The sequence below is a fragment of the Gossypium hirsutum genome, chromosome D11 (genome assembly GCF_007990345.1).
Source record: "Gossypium hirsutum isolate 1008001.06 chromosome D11, Gossypium_hirsutum_v2.1, whole genome shotgun sequence".
Classification (NCBI taxonomy): Eukaryota; Viridiplantae; Streptophyta; class Magnoliopsida; order Malvales; family Malvaceae; genus Gossypium; species Gossypium hirsutum.
Window position 1 is genome coordinate 10,665,063 of NC_053447.1, and position 25,129 is coordinate 10,690,191.

At 36.2% G+C, this 25,129-nt stretch overlaps 3 protein-coding genes and 1 long non-coding RNA gene across 7 annotated transcripts; 1 reads left to right on the forward strand and 3 right to left on the reverse strand.

Annotated features, from left to right (window-relative positions):
- The first annotated feature begins 9,759 nt into the window (after positions 1–9,759).
- On the forward strand, positions 9,760–10,985 carry LOC107911280 (uncharacterized). Its single transcript, XM_016839150.2, has one exon. The coding sequence runs from the start codon at positions 10,005–10,007 to the stop codon at positions 10,890–10,892; it is 888 nt and encodes a 295-aa protein (XP_016694639.2). The 5' UTR covers positions 9,760–10,004; the 3' UTR covers positions 10,893–10,985.
- Positions 10,986–13,737: 2,752 nt separating this feature from the next.
- On the reverse strand, positions 13,738–15,733 carry LOC107912317 (uncharacterized). The gene is made up of 2 exons (XM_016840434.2): positions 15,068–15,733; positions 13,738–14,413 (listed from the first exon to the last, which is right to left on the reverse strand). The coding sequence occupies exons 1-2, from the start codon at positions 15,501–15,503 to the stop codon at positions 13,869–13,871; spliced, it is 981 nt and encodes a 326-aa protein (XP_016695923.1). The 5' UTR covers positions 15,504–15,733; the 3' UTR covers positions 13,738–13,868.
- Positions 15,734–16,665: 932 nt separating this feature from the next.
- LOC107912316 (uncharacterized) lies at positions 16,666–18,523 on the reverse strand. Its single transcript, XM_016840433.2, has 2 exons — positions 17,893–18,523; positions 16,666–17,297 (listed from the first exon to the last, which is right to left on the reverse strand). Exons 1-2 carry the CDS (start codon positions 18,326–18,328, stop codon positions 16,753–16,755), a joined length of 981 nt encoding a protein of 326 aa, XP_016695922.1. The 5' UTR covers positions 18,329–18,523; the 3' UTR covers positions 16,666–16,752.
- A 2,829-nt stretch (positions 18,524–21,352) lies between these two features.
- Positions 21,353–24,775, reverse strand: LOC107912318 (uncharacterized). 4 transcript variants are annotated; one of them, XR_001688121.2, is made up of 3 exons: positions 23,464–24,684; positions 22,818–23,129; positions 21,353–22,717 (listed from the first exon to the last, which is right to left on the reverse strand). It is a non-coding gene; the product is annotated as an uncharacterized lncRNA (long non-coding RNA). The 4 variants fall into 4 exon arrangements; XR_001688122.2 differs by having other exon boundaries at positions 22,779–23,129; XR_001688120.2 differs by having other exon boundaries at positions 21,353–23,129; positions 23,464–24,775.
- Positions 24,776–25,129: the final 354 nt, after the last annotated feature.

Genomic DNA, 25,129 nt, shown 5'->3' on the forward strand with positions numbered 1-25,129 from the left:
AACGATGCATATGAAAATGCTCGAGTTTATAAAGAAAAGACAAAGGCGTTCCACGATAAGATGATCACTAGGAAGCAGTTTTCAATAGGACAAAAAGTTCTCCTATACGACTCCACCTTAAAAATTTTCGCTGGTAAGCTTCGATCCAAATGGATAGGTCCATTTACTATCACTAATTTATTCTCAAATGGTGCAGTGGAAATTCAAAGCGAAGAAACCCGGAAGTGCTTTAAGGTGAATGGTCAACGATTGAAACCCTTTTACGAGAATTTTCAAACGCACACGATTGAGGAGATTGTTCTCGGGGAGCCCAAAATTTGAATAACAGGTCGTCGAGCTAACGACGTTAAACAAACGCTGTTAGGAGGCAACCCAAATTTTCTTTTCCTTTATGCAAATAAAATTTTTGGTAAAATGGAAAATGAGAATGCATGTCAAGGATTAGTTCTGTCTAAGAAAAGACTTGGTACTTAAGTATGTCCATTGTGACTCACCTCTCTTTCCTGGGAACTTACGTGGTGCATTTATCACGACTATTTTACCAAATCTCGTAATCTAGGTTTTTAATAATTTATTTCTTAAGTTTAAAGCTTAGCTAATAAATTTGAAAAAAAAGGGGGAAAAAACATTTTAATTTTAATTTTCCTATTATTACTAATCATTATTTTATCTAATTTTTGTTTTTTCTATTTATACAGGGAAACATTCCAAGACAAAATTTAAATTCCACATGTCAATCCACAAATTCTTTTTATTTTTCAGCCAAGGCCCACTCTATATATCCACCATTTTAAAATCCTTTTACCCTAAGCTAGCCCATTAACCTAAACCCAACCCATCATACCTACCCAAAATCAAAAAGAAAAAAATTTTTAAACCCAAATTTTCCCACCCCAACCGTCCATCCCTTTTCTAATTTAAAAAAAAAGGAAAAAAACCTTACACCCATCAAATCAAACTTTTTCACCTAGAAAAAACCCACTGCCCCATATTAACTCTCCACTTTTACCCCACCTAACCGTCTACTCCTCTCAAATAAATAAAAACTTCACCACCAATCAAATCCTAGACCTTTCACCCATCACATCCTAGCCTTCTCTTTACCCTAAAAAATAATAAAACAACACACAATCCCATTTACCCCCCATTTGACTGGCAAAAGAAAGGAAAAAAATCTTTTTCAAACTCTACCTTCTTTCTTTTATTCCCCATTTCTTTCTTCTTCACCTTCAACACTACCACTTCTTTTTCTTTCCTTTACCATCTTCAAAACAGACCTCCAAGTAAGCCATTGCACCACCCCACCATGGTACGTACCCGCGACCGCGCAGCGCAAGAACCACCCTCAGTGGTAAATTGACTTCAACACCGTTTTTCCGTTCCAACCTTTGTCACCATCGACTCCGACGAGTCTCCTCCATCTTCACCACCGCAACCGCGCTGCCCTAGAAGAAACCACAGCCCAACTCTGATCGCCGTAGTCTACCCGCCTCATGAGCCACCCGTTTCGACCGATCACCCTTCGAACAGCCCTGTCGAACCACCTCACTCATCCGACAGCCAAGACCGCTCATCTTCCCGACCAAACATCCATGCAAGTCAATCATCACAACGGAGACCATCGAGAAGAACGCCGCGATCCCCAAATGATGGTGCTGAACCATATTCAACGCAAAGACAAACCCGAGGCCACCAACAACCACCTTTTGTCGGTTCATCAACTCTAACGGCAGACGATGCCGAAAATTACGAAAATGAAATGGAAAATCAAGACACTAAGTATCATCCACGTGAGCGATGTCAATTTCGACAAAGAAGAGGATTCATGCCCCCGGAGAACAGATTTCACGGGAATCTAACATTTATGAATCCGGTATATCAAGCGCAATTCGAACAAATTCAACATCGCCCTCTTCCAGTATGTAAGCATGTCGACTCATTCTCATTATATTCTTTAGATATTGAAGAATCTATTAATCAATATTTTAATGCTATTGGGTAGACTGATTTTACTGCTATTGATGAACCTGCATATTATGAGTTGGTTTTTAAATTTTATTCTACATTTTACTTCAACCGTTCTGCTAACACCATAGATACGCCTCATGCTGTCAATTTTCGCTTGCTAGGTGTACATTATAATCTGTCTATTTCTGAGTTTAATGTTGCTTTGGGATTTGTTAAAGAGGACTATTTAGCAACTGATGACTATTATGACTCTTTTCTCGACATACCACCTAACTTTGATGCTAATGAAGCTTTGGCATTGTTAACTGAAATGAGACAGATTTCGTACGATCCGAAACGTTGCAAAGACATAGGAATTCATAGTCCTGCACTTCAATATATACACCGATTCCTTGCTTTCAATTTTTTGGGACGTAATGATGCGTCTGCTTCTTTAACTAGGACTGAATTATTTTTTCTATGGTGCATGCATTCGGGAAAAAAGGTAAATTTAGGATATTGGTTTGCTATACAGTTTCAACATGTTTTACGATCGAATTGGCCACTTATTTTGGGTACTTACATCACACGTTTAGCCTCTAATTTGAATCCATCAGCTGTCAATTTTAGTTCTTTGAATTTGGCATACAAAACGGACTCTTTAGATACATATTGTTTGGATTCTATGGGGTTACTTGCCGGTACCCCTTCTTCTTTTTATTTTGTTCCTCCAGGTACAAGAACAGATCGGTCGTATATAGTGTTCAGACGAAGACACCAGCACGGACCAGAGCCTCCAAATTTTGTCGAATCTCGGTTAACCCAAATCGAAGAAGGACTCGACTCTTTACGTACCTTAGTGACAGACGTTCTCACACATCTACGAGACCATCCTCCACGACGTTGAAATACATAGGAAGTTTATTTTTCTTCTTTTGTCTACTTACTTTTACCTTATATCCTTTAATATTACATTGGGACAATGTAAAATAAGTAGGGGGAGGGAAACATAAATTGGTTCTAATTTGCTTATCTGTCATCGCTATTTTTGCATGTTTTTGGTAAAAGGTAATTTTTTCTTTTAATTGGGATGGTACACTTATGGTTTGACCGATTTAGCTATTTAATTCTTTACACATGAAACTTTTCAATAACCTAGACTTAGTGGGTAAGAAATTTTTGGGAATTATGAGTTTGCTTGATTGCCTACCTTTTATCATATGTTTTATCTGTCAAAAAAATAAATAAAAATAAAAAATACTCCTCTGATACGAATGTTAAGAGTGAAAAATTTGGGTTGTGCATCGGGCTGAGTAACCGGAACGTGGTGCTTGGGTTGTCATCACATCTCGCGTAAAAAGGTTTGTGTGGCTGCCCAATTTCTTTGCACTCACTTCGCTAACAAGTTATCATGAGTAGGGCGAAAAAATCCGCTTAGAGATGTCCGAGTTGAGTAACCGGAACATGGTGCTTGGGTTGTCATCATGTATCGCGTCAAAAAATTCGATAATGTCCTAAGTACAAAAATAAATAAAATGAATTAGGGGTAGGCCTATCAAGCTCTAATAAATTCCAAAATATATTTAATTACTTCTTAGGCTAGGCTATTTGAGATATTAATGTGCTAGGATTAAATTGTTGAATTGTGCAAACCATGGGGGTCAAGTCCTATTTTGGAGAAAATTTCCCTTTTGCAGAAACATACAAAATGCTCAAGGACTAGCATAAGCTAAGTAGGGGGGATTTGATTAAATGCTAAAGTTACATATTTTATGTAACTAAATTGGTTAATTTATGAGAATGCGCCACTAATTTTGCCATATTTATTGAATTTTGTGTAGGAATGTAATTTGGGGCTAAATAGAAGAAAAAGGAAACAATTGGGCTGGATTGAAGAAAGAAGAGAAAAATGAGGGCCAAAGCAGAATTTTTCCAAGATTAATTAGCTGAAATTTTTGACTTAGTGGAAGATTATTTTGGGATTTATTTTATTATGGGATATTTTTCCTTTATTTCCTATGACTAGTTGGCTCCTAATTTAGTAAATCCACTAGTATAAATAAAGCTTGTAATGTTCATTTATTCATCAATCAAAAATATTAAGCTTTTATCTGTTAATTCTCTCCTTTCTCACGTAGCCTTTGTTGTTTCTTGAGTTAGTTTTCCTTCAATTTATTAGTTCCAGTAGCCTACCTTCCATTTCACCTTTATTTTCAACTTTTCACAAATTTATTTATTGTCTTTAGTTTCTTTAACTTTCAATTCCTAAAACTTCCAGCTTGTTAATTCTTACCATTTACAACTCCTTTTTCAAATTCCCTTTTTCAACCACCCCACTTTAATATTTTTTTCCACCCCCCATACTCAATCACATCACCCATCTTTTCACCCTTTCTACCTTATTTAATTTATCAAATACCAACATGCCCCAAACCTTAGCCAACTAAACTCATTTTCAGCTTTAGGCTGAAATTAGCCTCGTCAAAACCCGTGAGTTACGAACCTGAGCCATTTAACTCCTAAAATTCCAGTACTTATTACTTATCCGGATTAAGAGTATGATTTTGTTAACTCATAAAGTCAGATCAACACTAAGTAAAAAAAAAAGACGTCGTTTGATTTAGTGTGGTTAGACGTACAGTTGGAATTCCGAAAGGAACGTTTCTAATCGGTTTTCTGTGAACACATTGGCGTGCCAAGTGGAGATTGTTGTTTGGTTCCGTCAAGGGAAGTAGTAACCGAATTTAAATGTCCCACGTGGTTGAGGGCATTGATTCGAGCTAGGCTCTTCTAGAACGTAAAACTGCCAGAGTTCTAAATCACGAACGTTTCGTGGTTATTCGATCGGTAAGAATTAGTTATTGGATGTTTCATAACTAATTTACACAAGGAAGAGTTGGTGTCCGAGGCGTCCTTGGTAGCTATAACTAGCTTATTTGAAAAGAGGAGTTCATCCAATTTCGAGGATCGGTTCAAAGACGAGGAAAATTCGTGCCTAAAGTTGAGCTCATTCTAATTAATTTTTCTTAATATTTATTTCACGGTTTTTATTATTCTGATTTTAAATTTTACTTTTGACGTTATTTTCTGTTAATTTCAGGTTTTCAAATTTCTATCCCCCCGAACGTCTTGGGCACGACAGCTGCCCCGACATAAATCTAGTCAAGCGAACAATAATTTACAATAAACCAGTCTCTGAGGGATCGATCCTACTCCCTATACTGCATAATTTGCAAACTAAGGCGTAGGTTTATATTGGTGGATTCGACACCCATCATTTGGTCACCTTAAGTTCGACTCCATCGTTGAGCCATTGCAACTTGTAAGGACTTGGATGCTTGAGAGTTGGCAAAGACAGCTTCTCGATCATAAGTGTGCTTGCCACATTTGTGCAACTCCCGCCATCAATTACAACGCTACACACTTTTCTTAATACATAACAACGAGTATGAAACAGATTTTCTCGTTGAGGCACACTTATCGAGTTTTGCGAATTGAGGCTTCGTTTGACAACGAGCATCTCGCCCTCAACAGCAAACTCTACTTCTTCTTCATTTTCAGATGGATGTTCAACTTCATCTTCGTTTTTGTCTACTTCATCCTCCGATTCAATTTCACCATTAGGAAACATGATCATTATGTTACGATTAGGGCATTGGCTTGCTATGTGCCCTCTCCCTTGGCACTTACAACACTTAATATCACGAGATCGATTTTGAACATTTTCAATGGCTTTACCTTTACTAGATTCGGCCAAAGGCTTGGTAGACTTCACAGGCACCAAGGGTTCTTTCACTTGATTTTCAAAGAAACTCTTGCTTGAACCTTGGTTCCACTTGGGTGCACTCGAAGTTGAATAGCCACGAACAACACATTTCTTTTTGAGTTGCTTCGCGACTTTGATCGCCATATGTACCATGTCAACGATTTCTACGTAATGTTGTAACTCTACGATGTTGGCTATTTCGCTGTTAAGTCCAGCCAACAATCGAGCCATGGTTTCCTCTCGATCTTTCTCCACATCCACTCGAATCACGGCAACTTCCATTTTCTTGAAGTAATCCTCCACACTTCTCATCCATTGTGTAAGATTTTAGAGTTTTTGGTAAAACTCCCGGTTGTAGTACGAAGGGATAAATCGTCGTCGCATTACAGCCTTCATCTCGGACCATGTTTGGATAGGACGCTCACTATTTCATCTTCAGCTAGTCGTAAGTTGGTCCCACCAAATCATCGCGTAGTCGGAGAACTCGATAGCGGCCAACTTAACTTTCTTGGCCTCAGAATAATTATGACATTCAAATATGAGCTCGAGATAAGCTTCAGGATCTAATCAGCCTTGGAACGAAGGCATTGATAACTTAATACTTTTAAGGTCATCATCGAACCTCTCTCGGGCTTGTTGGCCTCGATTGCGTGGAGCTCTCCTTCGGACACCCGCAATTGACCCTTGATCACTTTCATGATCACTTGGTTCAGAAGGTTCGTCGTCTTGTTCGGGTTGCCGTCCTCAGTTTCTCGGAAGGCTTAGGGGAGTTCTTCTTCGTTAGGCTCTTCCTTCCATAAAATCAAGTCTTTCTTGAATCGGCTCCAACTTTTGATCAAACAAGCGTTCCACCTCACGTAGTAATGCTTGCAAATTTAAGTCCGGCACATTCCGAACAGGTTGCCTTTCCGCCATGTTTCTTGTAGGGCCTCTAGACATATGAAATAATAACCTTACAGCAAAACCTCACAATTCACTCAAAAAGAAAATAATTCGGCAGTCCACTCGTGTTTACACTCTTTAATGGCTTTTTCTTCTCTCTATTGCTCTCGTAACACTTGTGCCTTTTTCCACTCAAACTCCTCTTGTGATTTCGTAGAAAGACTTGTTTAGGCTTAATTGAATTCTAGGGGTCGGCTTCAAAAGGGTTTCAAGGGAATTAATGTTATGCTGAAATGTTGGCTAAAAGGAAATATATGGGTCTTCGGAATGTGGCGTAAAGGTAGAGGAATGATAACAATGAGAAATGTCGAATTGGAAACTTAAATGCTAAATACAAACTTCTTTTTCTTTTTTTATACTTCAAATACAATTTGGATTAATACAAGAGCTTTGAAATTCACGAAATTTTTTTTTGATTTTTTTTACAAACCTATTTTGGAGGTGCTAAAAAAGTCTGTACTCCTCGTTTTTGCTAGCTCTGATACCAAATGATGTGATCCCGGCTCCGTCGAATGATCCGACTCGTTTATGTGTGCAATCGTTAAACAAGAAGTAGCGTTCGTTAAAATAACTTGATTTGGAAAGTTGAATGAATATGGAAAAAGATAACAATATTGGGTTCAAATGGTAAGTTCAGAATGTTTAAAGCTTGGTGATCGAAAGGAAGTAAGAAATAAAAATGGTTCGGGATGGAATGGAGTGAATTGGCTTAAAGTCAAACTGAACCAACACTATATTGAATGTTGACCCGAGGTTTATAAGACACTTAAGATGGAATTTGTGAAGGAATTGGGACCTTGACCCGTTGCTTAGGGAGGTAAGAACCAGAGGTATAGTTTTTGGGTGAACGCCACACTCGACTCGAGTGATAAGTTCAGAAATAGACTAGTTTGACGCCATTAACAATAGATAAGCCAAGCTAAGTCCTTGAACGAAATTTGAGAGAAGAAATCTCACCAAATAACTCAATATCAATTAAAAGTATCAAAAGTCTCCAATACAACTTATGAGCTTCATATTTATAGCTCAAACACATTGCTAGCTGAATAGACAATTAAGTACATGAATAGTCAAATGTATTCAGCTTTAATGAGCTGAAACTTCCTTGAAATTTCCAGGTAGCATCCTTGTGCGTGTAGAACGTGAATGGTCAGCTTCTAGAGGCCTTGGATTCAGCTAATAATACCAAAAAATGTTAAATAAGCTGAATGGAGTTTGCAAGGTTCAACTAATGTGCGTATGGAGCTGAATTAAAACATGAATGTGTTTAAGGAGCTGAATGGGGGCATGCATGTATTTTGGGAGCTGAATGGGGATGTTAGATTCGACCAATGTATTTAGATGCAATAAAGAGCTGTTTTGATCAGCTGAATAAACTTGGAATTTTAATGTCCAGCTTGGGAAATCTTGAAGGCAGCTAACTCTTGGCCGAATAGTCACTTAGAAGAACTCAATCATCAGCAATCTTGATTAAATCGTCATTCATGCATGAGAGTCGTCCATTGTATGTACCTAGAACAAATTAAAAACAACAAATTAAATGAGTTTAAAACATATTAAAATTCGGCAGCAGCTGAACTCATTCAATTTAGCTCAAAATTTCGGCTAAAGCTAAGACAAATTAAATGAAAGTAACAATCTATACACATTTATAATATGTACTAACTAACACGCATTAAACATAAAATGTGACACTTTTAACACAAATAATTGAGATGTCCAGATTTTGACAAATTAAATACTCAACATTTATTTAAGCTGAATTAACTAATTAAACTAACTTAATTAATTTATTCCAGCAAATATGTAAAAGCATAAATTAAAATAAATCGAAGTTCAAGCTCAATGAGCTAGAATCAGCTCGAATAAAGCTCCATTGAGCTGGAACAAACTAGACCAGCTTGTGAAAGTTTGCGAATGAAGTCAGATGAGCTGAACCAAATACGTTTCTGGGGCATGGCCGTGTCATGAACTTTACTCTAATGTGCAATGTGATATATAAACTATTATTATGCATAATTTATACATCAAATTTTAATTTGATTCAATGTTCACAAATCAACATCATAATTGTCGATATGATATTTTTTTATGCCAAAATATTTATATCTATTTAATATAAAATAAAGTGGAGTGGTTTTTTTTTAAACAAAAGGAGAGCACTATAGGAACTAGTGCCAATCTAAAAGCTGTTGCATGACACCCGGAATAGTATTTGGATACAAAACCAACCCAAACCGACAACCCAAAGCCATTTTCGCTACCTTATTTGCTTGACGTGGAACATAAAATACGCTAACAGTCCATTGACGCCCGCACAAGCGTGTATTTCCCTTACAAGAGCAGAGAAAGAATCAGCAATCTGCCCATTGTTTATCAGTTCCACCGCCTCCTTGACTGTCGCTTTCAACAATCACCTCCATCCAGCCACGATCCCAAGCGAGAGAAATTCCATCAAAAAGGGCCTAAAGCGAGAAAAACCCAGCATCCACTTACCCTTATCATTATGAAAGACGCCACCTGCTGAGGCCAATCCTCTCATTTTACTCAGAGCTCCATCTGTATTAATTTTCATCACCCCAAAAGGGGGTTTAAACCATGTTTCAGCCTGTTGGGACGGACAGTAAGAACACCCAGGCCTCTTGATTGAATATGTAGAATTGAATCATAATTAAAATTTTATGTGTATAATTAAATCAAATCAAAAAATATATTAAATCAAATTTTTTTAAATTAAATCAAAATTTATGTGTTGTTTTTATAATCTTATATATCATAAGACCAATTAACTATTATATTTACATATATCATTATTATATATCATAAAATTTTAATCAATTAATTATTTAAATATATTATGTATAAAAAAGTTGTTTAAATATGTTATAGTTTAATCTTTGAAATGATGTAATATTTTTGCATTTGAAAATAAAGATAGAATTATTCTTAAATAAAAACGTAAATTTATAAATTAAATTAATTATTTCATTATATTAAATATTATCAATATATTTTTAATATTTTTATGCTGATAAAACTAGAATATATATATATAATAGGCGCAACAGACGTGAGATAAAACTAGTGTATATAAATTAGTTTTTTTTTCTTCCCCAGACTAGATAATTAAATACAAATCTTCGGAGATTGAAGTAATAGCGTTTCCGATGGGCAGATTAGATAATTAAATACAAATACTAATTTGCATGATGAATTTTTTTTAAAAAAAAAATGTGAAGGCTGCCTGGAATAAGATTCCATGTCTTGGTGTCAACTAATTCAAACCATGGACGTGGCAACCACTCTAACCTTCTTTCTTTGCCAACTACAAATTAAACCAGACACATAAATGGATCTCTACCTGTGTTCCTTTGTGACACAAAGAGGAGAGCTTTACAGATCCCTTCAGTTTGGAATCGGGAAAATGTGGAACTGCAAGAATTTATATCAGACGCTGACCCTGAAAGAATCCTTTCACCTCCTCACACTCAACCTTCTCAGCCTCTTGCTTCCCCTCTCCTTTCTTCTCCTTGCCAGGCTTTCCTGCATTAACTATATCTTAACAGCCACCGCTTCAAATCCTTCACATTCTTCCCCACCATTTCTCTCGTCTTTCTACTTGTACACCAGCTTAGCTGTTGTTGTTTCAGTCGTTAGCATCGCCGCCCTTTTCCATGGCTTGACAGGGAAAATCACCTTGGCGAGTAACTCACCAGATGCCGTTTACCGGCCCCGTTTGTTGGTCGCCTGGATCGTTCTATGTATAATGCAAGTTTCGGTTGGATTGGGGATTGAAGGAAGCATAGCATGGGGAATCGAGGGTGGGGGTTTCGGCGTAGAGAGGAGCCTGTTGAGTAGAATAATATTCTTCTTGGGTTTGCATGAAATCACGTTTCTTTGGTTTAGAACGGTGGTGAAACCCGTGGTGGATGACACTATCTTCGGGGCTGCTACGCCAGAGAAGTGGATTCAGAGGGCCGCCATTGCTCTCAGCGTCGGGACCTTGTGGTGGTGGAAGCTGAGAGATGAAGTGGAGTCGTTGGTGGTTGTGGCGGAAGCTAAAAAGCAGCTATCGATGGAGATTGAGATGGCTGACTTTGTTGGGTGGTGGTTGTATTACTTGACCGCCACGATTGGGATGGTTAGAGTTGTTAAAGCTCTTCTGTGGCTAGGAATTCTCTTGCTTACAAAAAGCACTACTGCTGAAACCAGCCAGGGTGATCAAGACAAGGTCTAAACTTGGTCCTTTTTTCTTTCTTTTTGATTAATTATGTAAAGACTAAAGAGCATTCCTCAAGTAAATTAAATAATTACTCGGCCTTTATTTTTTTACTACAATCAAATTAAAATTTTAAACATTTATTTTCATCAAATAATTTTTTTAATTCAATGGATGCCTCAGATATAAATGTTTGAAAAGTTCAATTAATTGAGCAAAATGATATGATTTTTTATAATTATTCCATTTTTAATTCATTTCTTTTATATATTTAAATTTAATATTTTATTTCTCAATACCCATCCACCCTTTAGTATTTTCTTTATGCTGCTAATCTACCCTTTATCATGTGTGACCTGATTTTGCAATTCCTAATATTTAATACCAATCCCCACGCTACTACAACAAAAATATGTACGTAGGAGTTCTTTTTCGGGTTCCTATAATGATTTTTTTAATTTTTTAATTTTTTTAAAAAATTTATTTTAATCTTTTCTTTAATTCTTCATTTTTTAAATTTTTAATCACCTTAAAAATCGACGAAAAAATTAGTAAATATTAACTTGGACACCACGTGAATAATTAATTATCTTTTTTTTAAAATATAAAAAATTATTAAAATCATTTAAAAATTGTAAAAATAAAATTGTTACAAAAGTTTTAAAACTTTAAAAATTGTTAAAAATCAATTAATTATTGATGTGATTTGATAAAAAAAAGTTCAAGTCTAATGGTTAAAATAGACGTAGAATTAAATAAGGAACTAAAATGATTTTTTTTTTATAAAGTTAAAGAGTTAAATAAATCATCTTGCTATTTTTCTAACTAACTTCTAATTCCTAAACAGCTATAATCTAAGGACTTCTCAAACCATTAAAGTGCATCTTTAATTTTAAATTTAATAAATTTATAGGTACACTACACTATTGATCACTCGAAAAAAGTATTTTACTTATTTTGATCATTTTATATTTTTTTGTTAATTTAATCATTCTAATTAAGATAATTGCTCGAATTGGTCACTACTGCTAAAAATTTTGTTAATTCACTAACAGATTCCAAACGTGACATTTTTTTTACTTTTGACTAAAGTTGAAGACATCTTTATAATTAGTCCCAAAAAAAAATTATGATTTATTTGTAATATAAGAACCACCAATTCTCTGCTCTCCATCTCTATTATTCCTCGCTCCACCACCTTACATGATTGCTTCTCCAACGTGGCCAAGGTGCTACTGTCAATTATTACGATTGCTGATCAAATCGTGAGTGAACTTTTTCTTCTTTTAATAGTTGACATGCGGTAAAATTCTAATTTTTGATTTTTTTTATCTAAACATGTAGAGTTTTAAGGCAATATCTATATTAATATGGGAGTTGAAAATTTGTGTAAGTTTCAAAGTAGCTTAATCTGTTAAGATTGAATGCCAGAAAAGAAGAAGAATAGAGGAATTTGGAAGACGAGAGAGAAAAGAAAAGAAGAGAAGTTTTGTTTCATCCAATAACATACTCAATCGCCCTTCCTTCACCTTTCCTCTACTGTTAAGCATGAGAAAGAGAGGTTCAGCTGGGTTGAAATTCGGTTGAAAACGGTTATGTCCAGCGGTTGGTATGAAACGCATCGTTTCATTAAACGATGATACCTCCCCCAACCCAATACGACCCGTTTCACCTCCTTACACCTAAAACACATTGTTTCATTAAGCGGTGCATTTAATCAACTAACAATAACAGAAACAAAAAATAAACAACAGTATAACAGAATTTTAAACATCATTTCAGCAACCAATTTATATCCCTTAACAAGTACCCCTGTTCGAAGACATCCTTGACCTCAAGTATCAAAAGTTGTATACTATTGTTGCAGTTCTTGCAAGACCTCCCATGTGGCATCTTCAGGAAAAGAAGCAACCCATTCAACCAGCACCTCAGTAGCATCTCGGTTACCCTTCTTCACCATTCAATGATCAAGGATGCGAATGGGCTCCTTGAGCAACATGCCATCATAGCCTGTAGGAGGCAGGGTGGATTGGACTGGTTGTTATTACCCACATGGCGCTTGAGTTGGGATACATGAAAGGTAGGATGTACCCTGGAGTTAGGTGACAGTTGGAGTTGTTTATTCGTATGTGTGCCATGTCGGTAAAGTTAAAAAATATTTAATTTTTTCATTTATTTTGAGATGTTTAACAAAAAAAAGTAAATTTAAGGGTTAAAAAAATGTAAAAATTAAATAAAAGGCTAAAATGACATTTTCTATAAAGTTGAAGGGAAAAAAATTCATTATGCCAAAAAATATCATAATAACAAATCGTTCTTTGTTTTCTATAAAATTAAAATATGGATAAAAAATTTCATTATGTATAAATTGTTATTGGGCATAATTTTGAATACTTCAAAAGACTGATCTCCATTCTCCACAGTAGAAGCCAGCCCACATCAGTGATACTGTTCACGTGTTGGTCCTTTGCAAGGCCTTTTTTCCTTTCCCTTCACATTAATGGATGCAGATTTGCATAGTTCTTCACTGTTTCATTAAACATTAGAAAGGGTTGTTAGATTGAAGTTGATAGCAATAGTGTTCAAATTCAACGAATTACAGTTCTCCAAAATGGTCACTTGGTTTCTAGTTGTTGGGGGAAGCATTCACTGCGTGTTTGGGTGCAAGTTGACTCAACAAACTCTCATTAATCCTAAATCTCATTGATGAGTTGAATATTGATTTATTTTAGCATGTGCTTTTTTTTTCTCTTCATATTGCTGTATAGCAGTTGGTTTCGATTCTAACTATTTTGGCTAAAAGTCAGATTAGTTGAATTAATTCAAAGTTGTTGACTGTAGTTTTGTATGGCATTAGAAAAGGTTTTCCTAGAAATCCTTCAAATAGTATTTAGTTTTAATTTTGTGATACAACAAAATGTGAAAAACTCAAAAGAAAAGCAACAATTTGGAACATTATATCGTGTCCATATCTATATACACCAATTAGATTGTTCAGAGAACAAACTCAACAAGGGCATGCGTCTTCTTGGGGTACCCCATGCCCACCATATGGTTGAGATAAACCTTCCCATCTTTCACAGTTGCTGCCGTGGCAAAACGATGCATAGGACCCTTAAACTTTGCCACCACAGAAGCCGTCTCCCACCCATCGGTGCTCTCCACCAATCTCCCAGAGGGGTTTCCGGCGGCAACTACAAGCTTGGTAGGAGAAATCAGCTCTAAACCATCACCAAATGATAGTGGACCACCCGCAAGTTCAATCAACTTCACTTCATCTCCCTTGGCTAGATCAATCTTAAGCAAATAGCCACCCAGAGTATGAATTACGATCAAGTAGCCATCGGGGTGGTAAACGATTCCGCTCAATCCAGCCAAGCTTTTGTACCACTCTTTGGGAGTGAAGAGTGGGTTTGTGAGGGTAGACAAGATCTCACCATCCACACCTACCTTCCAAAGTTTACTGCCTTTCACATCGGTAACGTACGCATTACCATCTGCATCTACTGCAACATCATCCGCCAAGGATTTCTCATCACCTGAGAATCAAGCAACTAAGGTATGAAAAATGTTTTTAATAACGACATAGCATTGAGCATGTGAAAAGGGAAGCAATTAAAGGTGTGTATGGTAGCATGTCACCGGGTTAGTTGGACCCTGATTTTAAGGGGCATAATTGCTTTTGTTCGTTGTTTATTGTACGTAAATGCCCACTTTGATATTATCAACAGCACAGAGAAGGCCATAATCCAAGTGACCCAACTGCTCATTTACAACTTCATACTTCATACAGGCAATTTTGACCATAACCCATTAGGTAGGTTATCAACCCTAAAATGACAAGCTCAGGCTGTTAAAAAAATTGTTTTAATGAAAATTTTGATTACTAATATTTATATAGTTTGTCAAAATAGTTCTAATTATATTTTTGAGTTATTAATCTTTGTTAAATTTTTCAAACTATTTTATTTAATGAAAGAAACATTAAAAAAAATTAATAAGAATGATATAAAATTTCATATATAGAATATTTTTATGAAATATTTTTAATAAAATATAATTTATTAAAAGGAAATATTTTGAGAGTTTAGATTAAAGAGCCTTCGGGCAGGCTGTTATTTCTTAGTACTTTAAATACTGTTGAATTGAATTTGATTATTATTACAGTAGGCAAAAAGGGTAAAAATCGTTACCAGAGCCACTGAGCTTGGTTAGAAAGAGTCGTTTCCACGTGGACAAATCATAAGCCGCGAGTGCACTATATCGGTTGCCGAACATGTCGGCAACGGCGACAAGCAGCCGGTTTCGAGGACGGTCAAGGGCGAGGCCGAGGGAAGCATTCCCGGTCAAGTCAGAGTCTTTGACAACTGTGACTTCCTTTAATACGACGTCGCGGGTGTAATTTTGGGGGACGTGGATTTCTCCGACGCCACCTTCCAAGAAAGTGACAAGGAAACTACGGCTCTGATCGTCCCACTTGGCGGACTCGCGGAAAAAGCCGGAGCTGTGGTAGTGGAAAACGTGGTGATCAGTCTCGGCGCGTTCTTGGTAGATGATGTAAGCGATGGGAAGTGCGGATACGATGAAGAGGAAAATAAACAACCTTGCAGAGCAGAACCAAAGCGCCATGTTTTTCCAAAGAGAGAGAGGTAGGCGTAGCCTGCTGGTGTTTCAATTTCATACTTTGATTTCTTCTTTGGACTGTTCTTCTTTTAAATAATGTTATGGATGCCTTAATATCATAAAAATCAATAGAAACTATTAAAATTCACTTTATAAAATTATGCGCTCTTTTTTGACTTTTCATGTTATTTTTATATTAAAAATTATTTAATTCAAGATGATCCAACTCTCATGTTGAAGGCTATTTCGTCATCTTATAATATAAATATTTAATCTATAAATAAATAAAAAGTATTATACTGATATGTTGAAATATTTCCACTTTGGTGTTCAAGACTAATGCCTTCCAAGTGTTCAACTAATGTGATTCATGAATGTGGTATATTGTTATATTATATTTGTACCGGCAAATTCGTGGGATTTGATGGTCTAAGGAAGGGCTTTGTTGTCCACCTTTGCAAATTCTCATGAATGAGTTGACACTAAAGATGAGTTCATGCGGGATCTTTTGATTAACACAGTAATTAACCACCTGGTGATGCAAAAAAGGCAGATATTCAAATTGTCGACATACAAGACAAAAAAGCTAAACACCAAAAGAGAAGACTAATGGATATCTAGATGAAAGAGGAAATGAGACTAGTTCCAAGATGGATGGGGCGAATGTGAGTGGAAACACGATATTTCTTCCCTAATTTCTTATTCTTAGACCAGGCTTGTTTAAGTTTAATTTTTAGCTTTAAGTAGTAATTTAGTATTTCTTTTTTGCATTTTTGTTTAAGTAGTTACTGTTTATGCATTTACTGTTTGAGATTAAAATATTAAATTTTGGGTGCTTTGTGGTAATGTACTTTCTTAAATAGCTTTGGTAAAACTTTGAGAAGGGACTTGGAAGTAAGAAGAAAAGGAAGGGGAAAACCCCAAAAAAGGAGAACAAAATTAAAGAGAAACCCAGTGATTCCACTCCCAGGGAACAAAGAGAAAGCATAGTGGAAATGCTAATGAATTGTTCCTATATTAGTAAATTGTGGTTAGAGAGGACTTATAGCTCGTGCATATGAAATTGCACTGTGGTTTAGTGCATAAAATCATTAATTACCTAACAATTGTCTTCTTTTTGTGATACAATAAAAAAGTGAAAACCACAAAAGAAAAGGAATAGTTTGGATTCTTGGAAGTTGAAATTTTGATAAATTATATCGTGTAAGTGCAAGTCCAGATCCATATACACCAATTAGATTGTTCAATTTCAAGTTTAGAGAACAAACTCAACAAGGGCATGTGTCTTCCTGGGGTACCCCATTCCAAACATATGGTTGAGATAAACCTTCCCATCTTTCACAGTCGCCGCCGTGGCTAAACGATGCATAGGACCCTTAAACTTTGCCACGACGGAAGCCGTCTCCCATCCATCGGTGCTCTCCACCAATCTCCCAGAAGGGTTTCCGGCGGCAACTACAAGCTTAGTAGGAGAAATCAGCTCTAAACCATCGCCAAATGCTAGTGGACCACCGGCAACTTCAATCAACTTCACTTCATCTCCCTTGGCTAGATCAATCTTAAACAAATTTCCGCTGAGAGTATGAATTACAATTAAGTAGCCATCTGGGTGGTAGACAATTCCGTTTAATCCAAGCAAGCTTTTGTACCACTCTTTTGGAGTGAAGAGTGGGTTTGTGAGGGTAGACAATAACTCACCATCCACACCTACCTTCCAAATCTTACTGCCTTTCACATCGGTCACGTACGCATTACCATCTGCATCTACTGCAACATCATCTGCCATGGATTTCTCATCTCCTAAACATCAAGAAATTTAGGTTAGAAAAACGTTTCTTTATAGTTTTATTTAGAGCATAGGGAGATAACGACATAGCCATAATGTCAACGGGTGAGTTGGACAATGATTTAAACGGGCCTTGAATTTTGACCATAGCCCATTAGGCAACAACACAAGCCCAGGCTGCTGAGTACTGGCCTGGCCTCCGAAATGTATATGATGATTCAAAACGATAACATCGATGCTTCTTTTTTATCAAGTCAAAAACTATACTACCATACATACATACAAAAAACTATACCTCCTCCAATGGAAGTAAAATATCCATACATACAGACAAGTTCAGATTCCAAGATAAAGTCCCACCAATTAAATACTAACATCTATGCTTTTTTTTTTTTATCAAGTCAAAAACTATACCACCATCATCTGCCGGCCAACTTAAATCACCAAAAGAAACAAAAACATTTCTACGGTACCCTTACGAGTTGGGATATGCTGTTATCAGCCTAACGAGAACTTAGACCAACCCAATTCAAACTTTATATTTCAGGTAATATTGAATTGAATTTGATTATTGTTACAGTAGAACATAGATTGGTTTAGAATACTTACCAGGGCCACTCAGCTTGGTTAGAAAGAGCCGTTTCCACGTGGACAAGTCATAAGCCGCAAGTCCACTATATCGGTTTCCTAGCACGTCGGCTACGGCCACAAGCAGCCGGTTTCTGGGCCGGTCAAGGGCGATGCCGTTGGAAGCATTCCCGGTCAAGTCAGAGTCTTTGACGACTGTGACCTCTTGTAATACGACGTCAGGGGTGTAATTTTGGGGGACGTGGATTTCTCCGACGCCGCCTTCCAAGAAACTGACAAGGAATCGACGGCCCTGATCGTCCCACTTGGCGCACTCGCGGAAAAAGCCTGAGCTGTGGTAGTGGAAAACGTGGTGGTCAGTCTTGGCGCGTTCTTGGGAGATTATGTAAGCGATTGGAAGTGCGGATACGATGAAGAGGAAAACAAGAAACCTTGCTGAGCAAAACCAAAGCGCCATGCCTTTTTCTTTCACTGTGATGTGTGTTATTATGGGAGTTGTGGAATCAAAATAACTAAAAAAAAGAAAGGTTTAAGTAAAGCCCAAACGGAGGGGGAGCGGGTTGTTGGTGTTTGATTTGTTTTTTCTGCATTTCATTTTAAAGGTTAAACTATGCTATAGGTACTTATACTTTTCCATAAATTTATATTTAGTTCAAGGCATTTAGTTCCTCTTCTTTTTCATATTTTAAATTTTAGGTCCAATTAGTAAAACCGTCAAACTTTTTCGTGTGGCATTTCAAAATAGAAAAAATACTCACTTTGCAGCAATATAACTAAAAACCGGTGTTGTAATGAACCTAAATTTAACAAAATAATGTTAACAGTTGAATCTAAATTTTGAAATCTGAAAAATAAATAAACTAAATTTTTAAAAAATAAAAGTATAAGGAGTAAATTCTAAATTTAAAAATAGTACAAGAAATTATGGCATATTTTAATCTAATTTAAACAATGTTAATAAATGTCGATTAAGTCTTAGCTCGATTGGCATCAGCATTGTCGCCAATGTAGAGGACGTGAGTTTGAGTGCGCGGAAACATCTTATCCTCTTATTTATAAATTAAGAAAAGTCTATAAATAATTTTAGATATTATGTTAAAAAAATAAATATAATCAAAACTAAGATTATTTAAAAAAATAATAATAATCAAACAATATAATCTTTTAAAAGTCTTGACAGCTGCTGGTGAATAGTACACTAATAATAATAAAAGTACAATTCTATATCTATATATAAAAATGGGACTATAAATAGAAATTAATTAAGAAGAAAACCATGATAATTGGATTAGGTTGGGTAGGTGGAAATATGAAGATTGTGGTTGAATTATAGGTGATGTGATTAATCATATTTATTACAAACTTCACACAAAGTCAAACCATGTTAATCCCTTCTTCTATACATTTTTTAAGGAATAAATAAAACAACTACAATTACGTCATTTTAAAAAAAGAAAAAGCATTAATAAGCTAGTACTATTTTTTATTGTTTTTATTTTACGTCATTTTTTTTAAATTAACATCATTTTCAAAAGTATAATTTTTAATCAAATTACATAAAAAATTATTAAAATTTTAGGAAAAAAACCAAATATGTTGAAACTACAGCTTGAAAAAACAACCCATAAAGAAATTGAAAAACCTCAAATAAATAATTAAAAATTAAAAGAAGAGATAAAAGAAAAAATGAAACCAACAATTAAAAATCAAAAAAAGGTTTGGAGGAAATTGAAAATTTATAGTCACCACTAATTGTATTATCAAACTATATTATTTGATTAAAACTTAAAATGGAAAAAAAGTTCACAGTCTAGAAATTATTTTTTTTTTAAAGAAAATTGGTTGCACAAACATAAAAAAGTATTACCTTTCGAGGAAAAAAATTTGTAAAAGAAGAAAATATGTTTGTTTACTATTTAAAAAATTAATTATTTTAAGTAATTTAATTAAAGTTAATTTAGGTTAGAGAAGATAGTAGATATAAATAAGTGTATAATAATATTTTGTTATCTTTAAAAAGAGTGATGTGATAATATTTTAATAACGCTTAAAAATTATAATATTTAATATCATCCTAATATAAGTTAAATGTGAATTGCTGATATTATTTTACTAATAAAGAAATAACAAATACTAATGTTTAAAAGATGTTGGGTAGCTACAGGTGCTCATGGGCCGAACGGCCTGAAATATGGGAGGGTTCGGGTAAAAATATAGGTCTGAAATATGGGTTTGGGCAAAAAATCAAGGCCCGTTTAAAAAACGGGCCGGGCCTCGGGCACCACTTTTTCCCCCGAGCCCGGCCTGGCCCGGCCCGAATATATAATAAATATTTATTTTTTACTTTTTATTTTTAAAATATTTTTTTATTTTTAAAATAAATTTTTGGTGTTTATTAAAAAATGGGCCGGGCCGAGCTCGGGCTTAGGAATTTTTTCCCGGGCTAGGCCTGGACAAAATTTCAAGCCGGGCCGGGCCTAGGACGCGGGCCGAAATTTTTTCTGGGCCCGACCCATGAGCAACTCTATGGGTAGCCCATCCACCCATTAAAAGACCTGATGTTTTGTTTGCCCAGATCATACCTCTCAAGTCTCCGCCGAAGAGGAAATCCTTGGATGGAAATTAATGATGTCTTTGGTCTAACAGAAAAAATGTTTATTTAATATATAATTAGATATAAAATAATAAATAATTAGTACACATTTAAATTTAAAATTAGAACGATAAATAAAAACTTTTATAGAAAATAAAACCTCCTTAAAATAAGTGAAATCTTTTCTCCTTTTTTCTAAAAACAAGTCATTGGAGTGGTTAAATATTACCAATTGAAATTACTTTATTACTAACTTGTATACTAAAACATGATGAAAAAATAGTACTCCTACTAAACATAGCAGTATGAATGTAAAATAGTATAATTTGTAGAGGAAGAATGTTTTAGGTTTTTTGTAAAAAATTAACAAGTATACGTTTTAGAATTGTTGTTATTGCTTTTAAGATAACTTCGACACTCATGGGTGGGTAGGTCAATTAAATTTATCATTTTCGCTTTAAATAATCAGTTTTCAAAGTATTGAGTTTTGTTTAAATATTATTCACAACCATTAGAAATTAAAATATATCGTTACAATTTAAAATTCAAATATTTTAAAAGAAGGCGACACATGTGGGTGTTAAGGTGCTATAGTGATTCCCAAATAGGTACTCATGGGTACCGAAGTACCTCTTAAAATGTATTCTTAGAAATATTTTTTACGAAACCCTATTATAATAAAAAAAATTAAAAGAGTTACAATAATCAAGCAAAAATTTGCAAGTATACTATTAGACTTGTTCATAGACCAACTTACTTGTCCAAACTTAAATACTCATCCAAAATATAGAAGGGTTTGAATAAAATTACATTACCCAAAAAATTGACCTATGCAAAAATATAAACTCATTTAAAAAATAAGTCGAGCTTAAACTTTAACATTCAATATTAAAACTCAACTTGAACATTTTTATACATTTGTAATTCACTTTTTCTAAGGCAAACCACTTATCATTAAAACCAAAACCAAAACCAAATTCAAAGGGATCTACACTAACCCCAAACCAATAGGTTTGTCTCGTACACCATGCCCTAAACATCTCTTTCAATTGTTGAGCTATTCATACACTGTTCAAAACTTAATATATCAAAAAGACAAAGAAGAAGAGAAACAAAAAAGAAACAATCTGTGTAAGATAAAGACACCCTAACCAATCGGTGAGCCGCCTTATTAGCGGTTGAATATGTCCAATGAAGGACAAACTTTGAAATTGTTATTTCAACCGTTAACAGTCACGTAAAATAAAACTATATTCATAAATACCCAAAGATTGGCCATTCAGGGAAATGATGGCATCTTTGCAATCCAACTTCACTTGAACATTGTCCCATCCTTCCAACTTGAGCCAAGAGAGCCTCACGAATAGACATGGTTTCTGCCATAAGCGAATCATGCAACATCAAGAAGAAACCTGTCAAGCTAGTAATGAAACGCCCTTCTGCATTGCGAAGAAACGCATCGAATGTAATCACTAACTCCGCAACAATGCACAATGCATCTATATTGCATTTCAACGGGCTAGGCTCTGGTTTGGTCACCAAACAGTACCCCAAGTAACAGAACTGGTTGGACACGCTTATAGATGGACTTCGCAGTGTCCCAATATTGCAAGAAATCGTCAGCAAACTGAACAACAGTGCTTGCCAGAACAGCTTTATTTTTCCATACCAGTAGATTTCGAAAATGCCAAATTCTCTACAGGATCGTAAACCATTTGCTTTTCACACTATCAGAACTTGCACTTACCATAGCATCAATCGTTGCTACGACAGTGGGAAAATCACAGATAAACCAGCAAGGTCACACATCAATCACATAGTTGCATATTAAAAATACATGGTTCATATACTCCAGCAACGGGCAGCGAGCGCACAAAGGATCAATGCTGCAACCTTCTCAATCAAACAAGTGCGACATGGAACGAAAATTTTCAAGCAAAGCCAAACAAAATTTTTAACTTTAAGAGGCCATTTCGAATTTCAAATGCGACACCAAGGGCCATTGTACTCCAAGTATGAATATTGGAATAAAGATAAAGTGCGAAAGTATACCCCTTTTTAACCGTGTAAGTTACTTAAAAGTTCCATACCAGTGAATCGAGCAGATTATGAGTAGCTATCGACACCCTAAGAACTTTGGTCGCGTCACTAGGAGCTAGCAACCCCTCAACAAAATCACGATCCCACGACCCCCCATCCATCTTCATAAGCTCACTTATTGTCATAGTTTCAAATCCAGGCAGAGGCTCTGACCTGACAAAAAAAATTTCATCATCAATGAGCCACAGGAGACGATAAACTTTGATATTTGTACCTGTGCCCGCCCGTAATTTAAGCCCAACGGCTAACATACCCTTCGTTGTATATAAATTATGCCAAACGAATGAAGGGTTGTTTCCCTCCGAGGCCTTAAGGAACTCCGTATCAGGAAAATAATAGGCTTTGAGTATTTGGCGAATGAGAGAATCCAACCGGGAAATAAGCTGACATCCCTGCTTACCCAACATGGCTATGTTAAAACAATGAAGGTCTCGAAAACCTATGCTTCCATAATTATTCAGTGCACATAGATTTTCCCATGAACTCTAATGGATCCGACGCTAGGGACTGTCATTTGAACCCCACCAATACGCATCCATGAGATTTTAGAGAGAGGCACAAACACCTGTAGGAAGAAGGAAAACACTCATGTAGTAGATTTGTAAAGCTTGCACAACAATCCTAGGGACAACTTCTTTGCCTGTTTGAGAGAGAAGTTTGTTCTTTCATAGACAAATCCTCTTACTAAGCTGTTTCCTGTTAGAGTATGTGAATGTTAGGTTGTTAGTCTGTTAACAAAGTCTGGTATATTGTTAGTGGATTAGTTAGCAGCAGTTAGTCATACTTTGTCATTATATAAGTTCTATATTTATACTGTTACAAGCACACAATGAATACAAAATAATCAGTATTTTATTTCAGTATTTCTCTCTTTTATTCAATTTTATAGAGTTACTTACATGGTATCAGTCTCCTCGATTTTGGAGACCTGATTTTCGTTTGCTTCCATAACTATCACTACTTCTGTTGGTTCTGCTTCTATCGAGCATGGTTGTCCGGTGTTCACTGGTGCTCGGATCGTCCAATTCTTCCATTGCCATGACATTGTTAAATTGGATGATGGCAGCTTTGTTCAGTGGCAGTAACATATTCGCCTGATTATTGAAGGTTACGAACTGACTGGCTTTTTAGAGGGCACGTTACCTGCTCCGCTGTGTTTTGTGCAGTCACCGAAGGAATCTCTCATTCTAAATTTGGATGCCTCGGCATTCGTTTAACAGGATCAGTTACTTGCCTCCTGGTTACTATCTACTATTAATCATTCACTGTTACCTTTATTTACAGATGCTCGAACGGTGTGTGATGTTTGGAACACGGCTACTCGTCTCTTTGCAGCAATCACAGGTGCAAAATTATATTGTATTCATCACGATCTACACTCCCTTAATAAAGGTAACCTCTCAATCAAATAATATGTAGTAAAAATTCAGAATACATGTGCATTGATCGAGGCCTCTTGCTCTGAAATCTCGGAGGCAGAAAAAGTTGAGATTATTCTTGTAGGCCTACCTCCGGAGTTTGACGCCGTCCTTACCTTTGCGTCATTCTCCACTGAAACTCTGTTGTTTCAACGTCTTGTTGACATATTGTTGGAATATGAGACGTGACAAATCCGTGCGATTCAAGAACTGTCGATTCATGCCAATCTTGTGGAGTCCGTTTCGTCCTCATCTATGGTGGATCCTGGTCGGGGTGGTCGTTTTTCATTTGTCGATCGTGGCAGAGGTTTTCAGTCCCGCATCCAATGTCAGATTTGTGGCCGATTTGGAAATTTAGCCCAACGGTGTTATTACTATTTTAATTGCGATTATGGAAGCGCATCTGCTCCGGCCATGGCGCCGTTTAGAAGTGCTGGTCACGGATCGCTTGATGAAACATTTGGCGAGCTTGGATGGTGGTCGTTGGCTTATGGTGTTTTGGTCTCGCTTGGTGGATGCGGTGGTCTGATCTTATTCGGTGGTCTTGGACGGTGCATCGTCCCTTCGGTGGTGTCTCAATGGCGTACCCATCTGGCTTTGCGTGGGGAAATTTGCAAAATAATGTTTCTGTGTCGTTTCAGCCTTCTGCTAGGGTTTTTAACCCTTTTTCAATATATGTTAATGATGCAAGCCTCATGGTTGATCCCACTGGTGGACTAGCCCTACATGGTACTTCTTTAGTGTCCTCAATACCGCCAACTAAGGATCCTCAAATTGGGTCGCATAGTTTTGGGTGTTCTGGTACGTCTAGGCCACATAATTGAGGCCATGAATTTGGGCCTTATGGTAGGTCGACTAATGTGGACCCGACTGTTGGCCAGAATAATGGGCCAAATACCAATCTTGTTGGGCTTGAGGCAACTGGTAATACTTTCGTACAGAATCGTGGTGTGCAGTGGTGAACTAAACCAAAGGTACAGGTTCATGATGTTGGCGTCTCACCTTGGATGGCTTGCCAAATATTCCTGATTTTAATACCTTTGATTTTTTGACCACCTCTGAGTCCAATGCCAATACCACTCAATATGGGTCTAATTTTGACAATGAAAATTCTTATATTCCTATGCCTGTAGGACCACGTATTGGT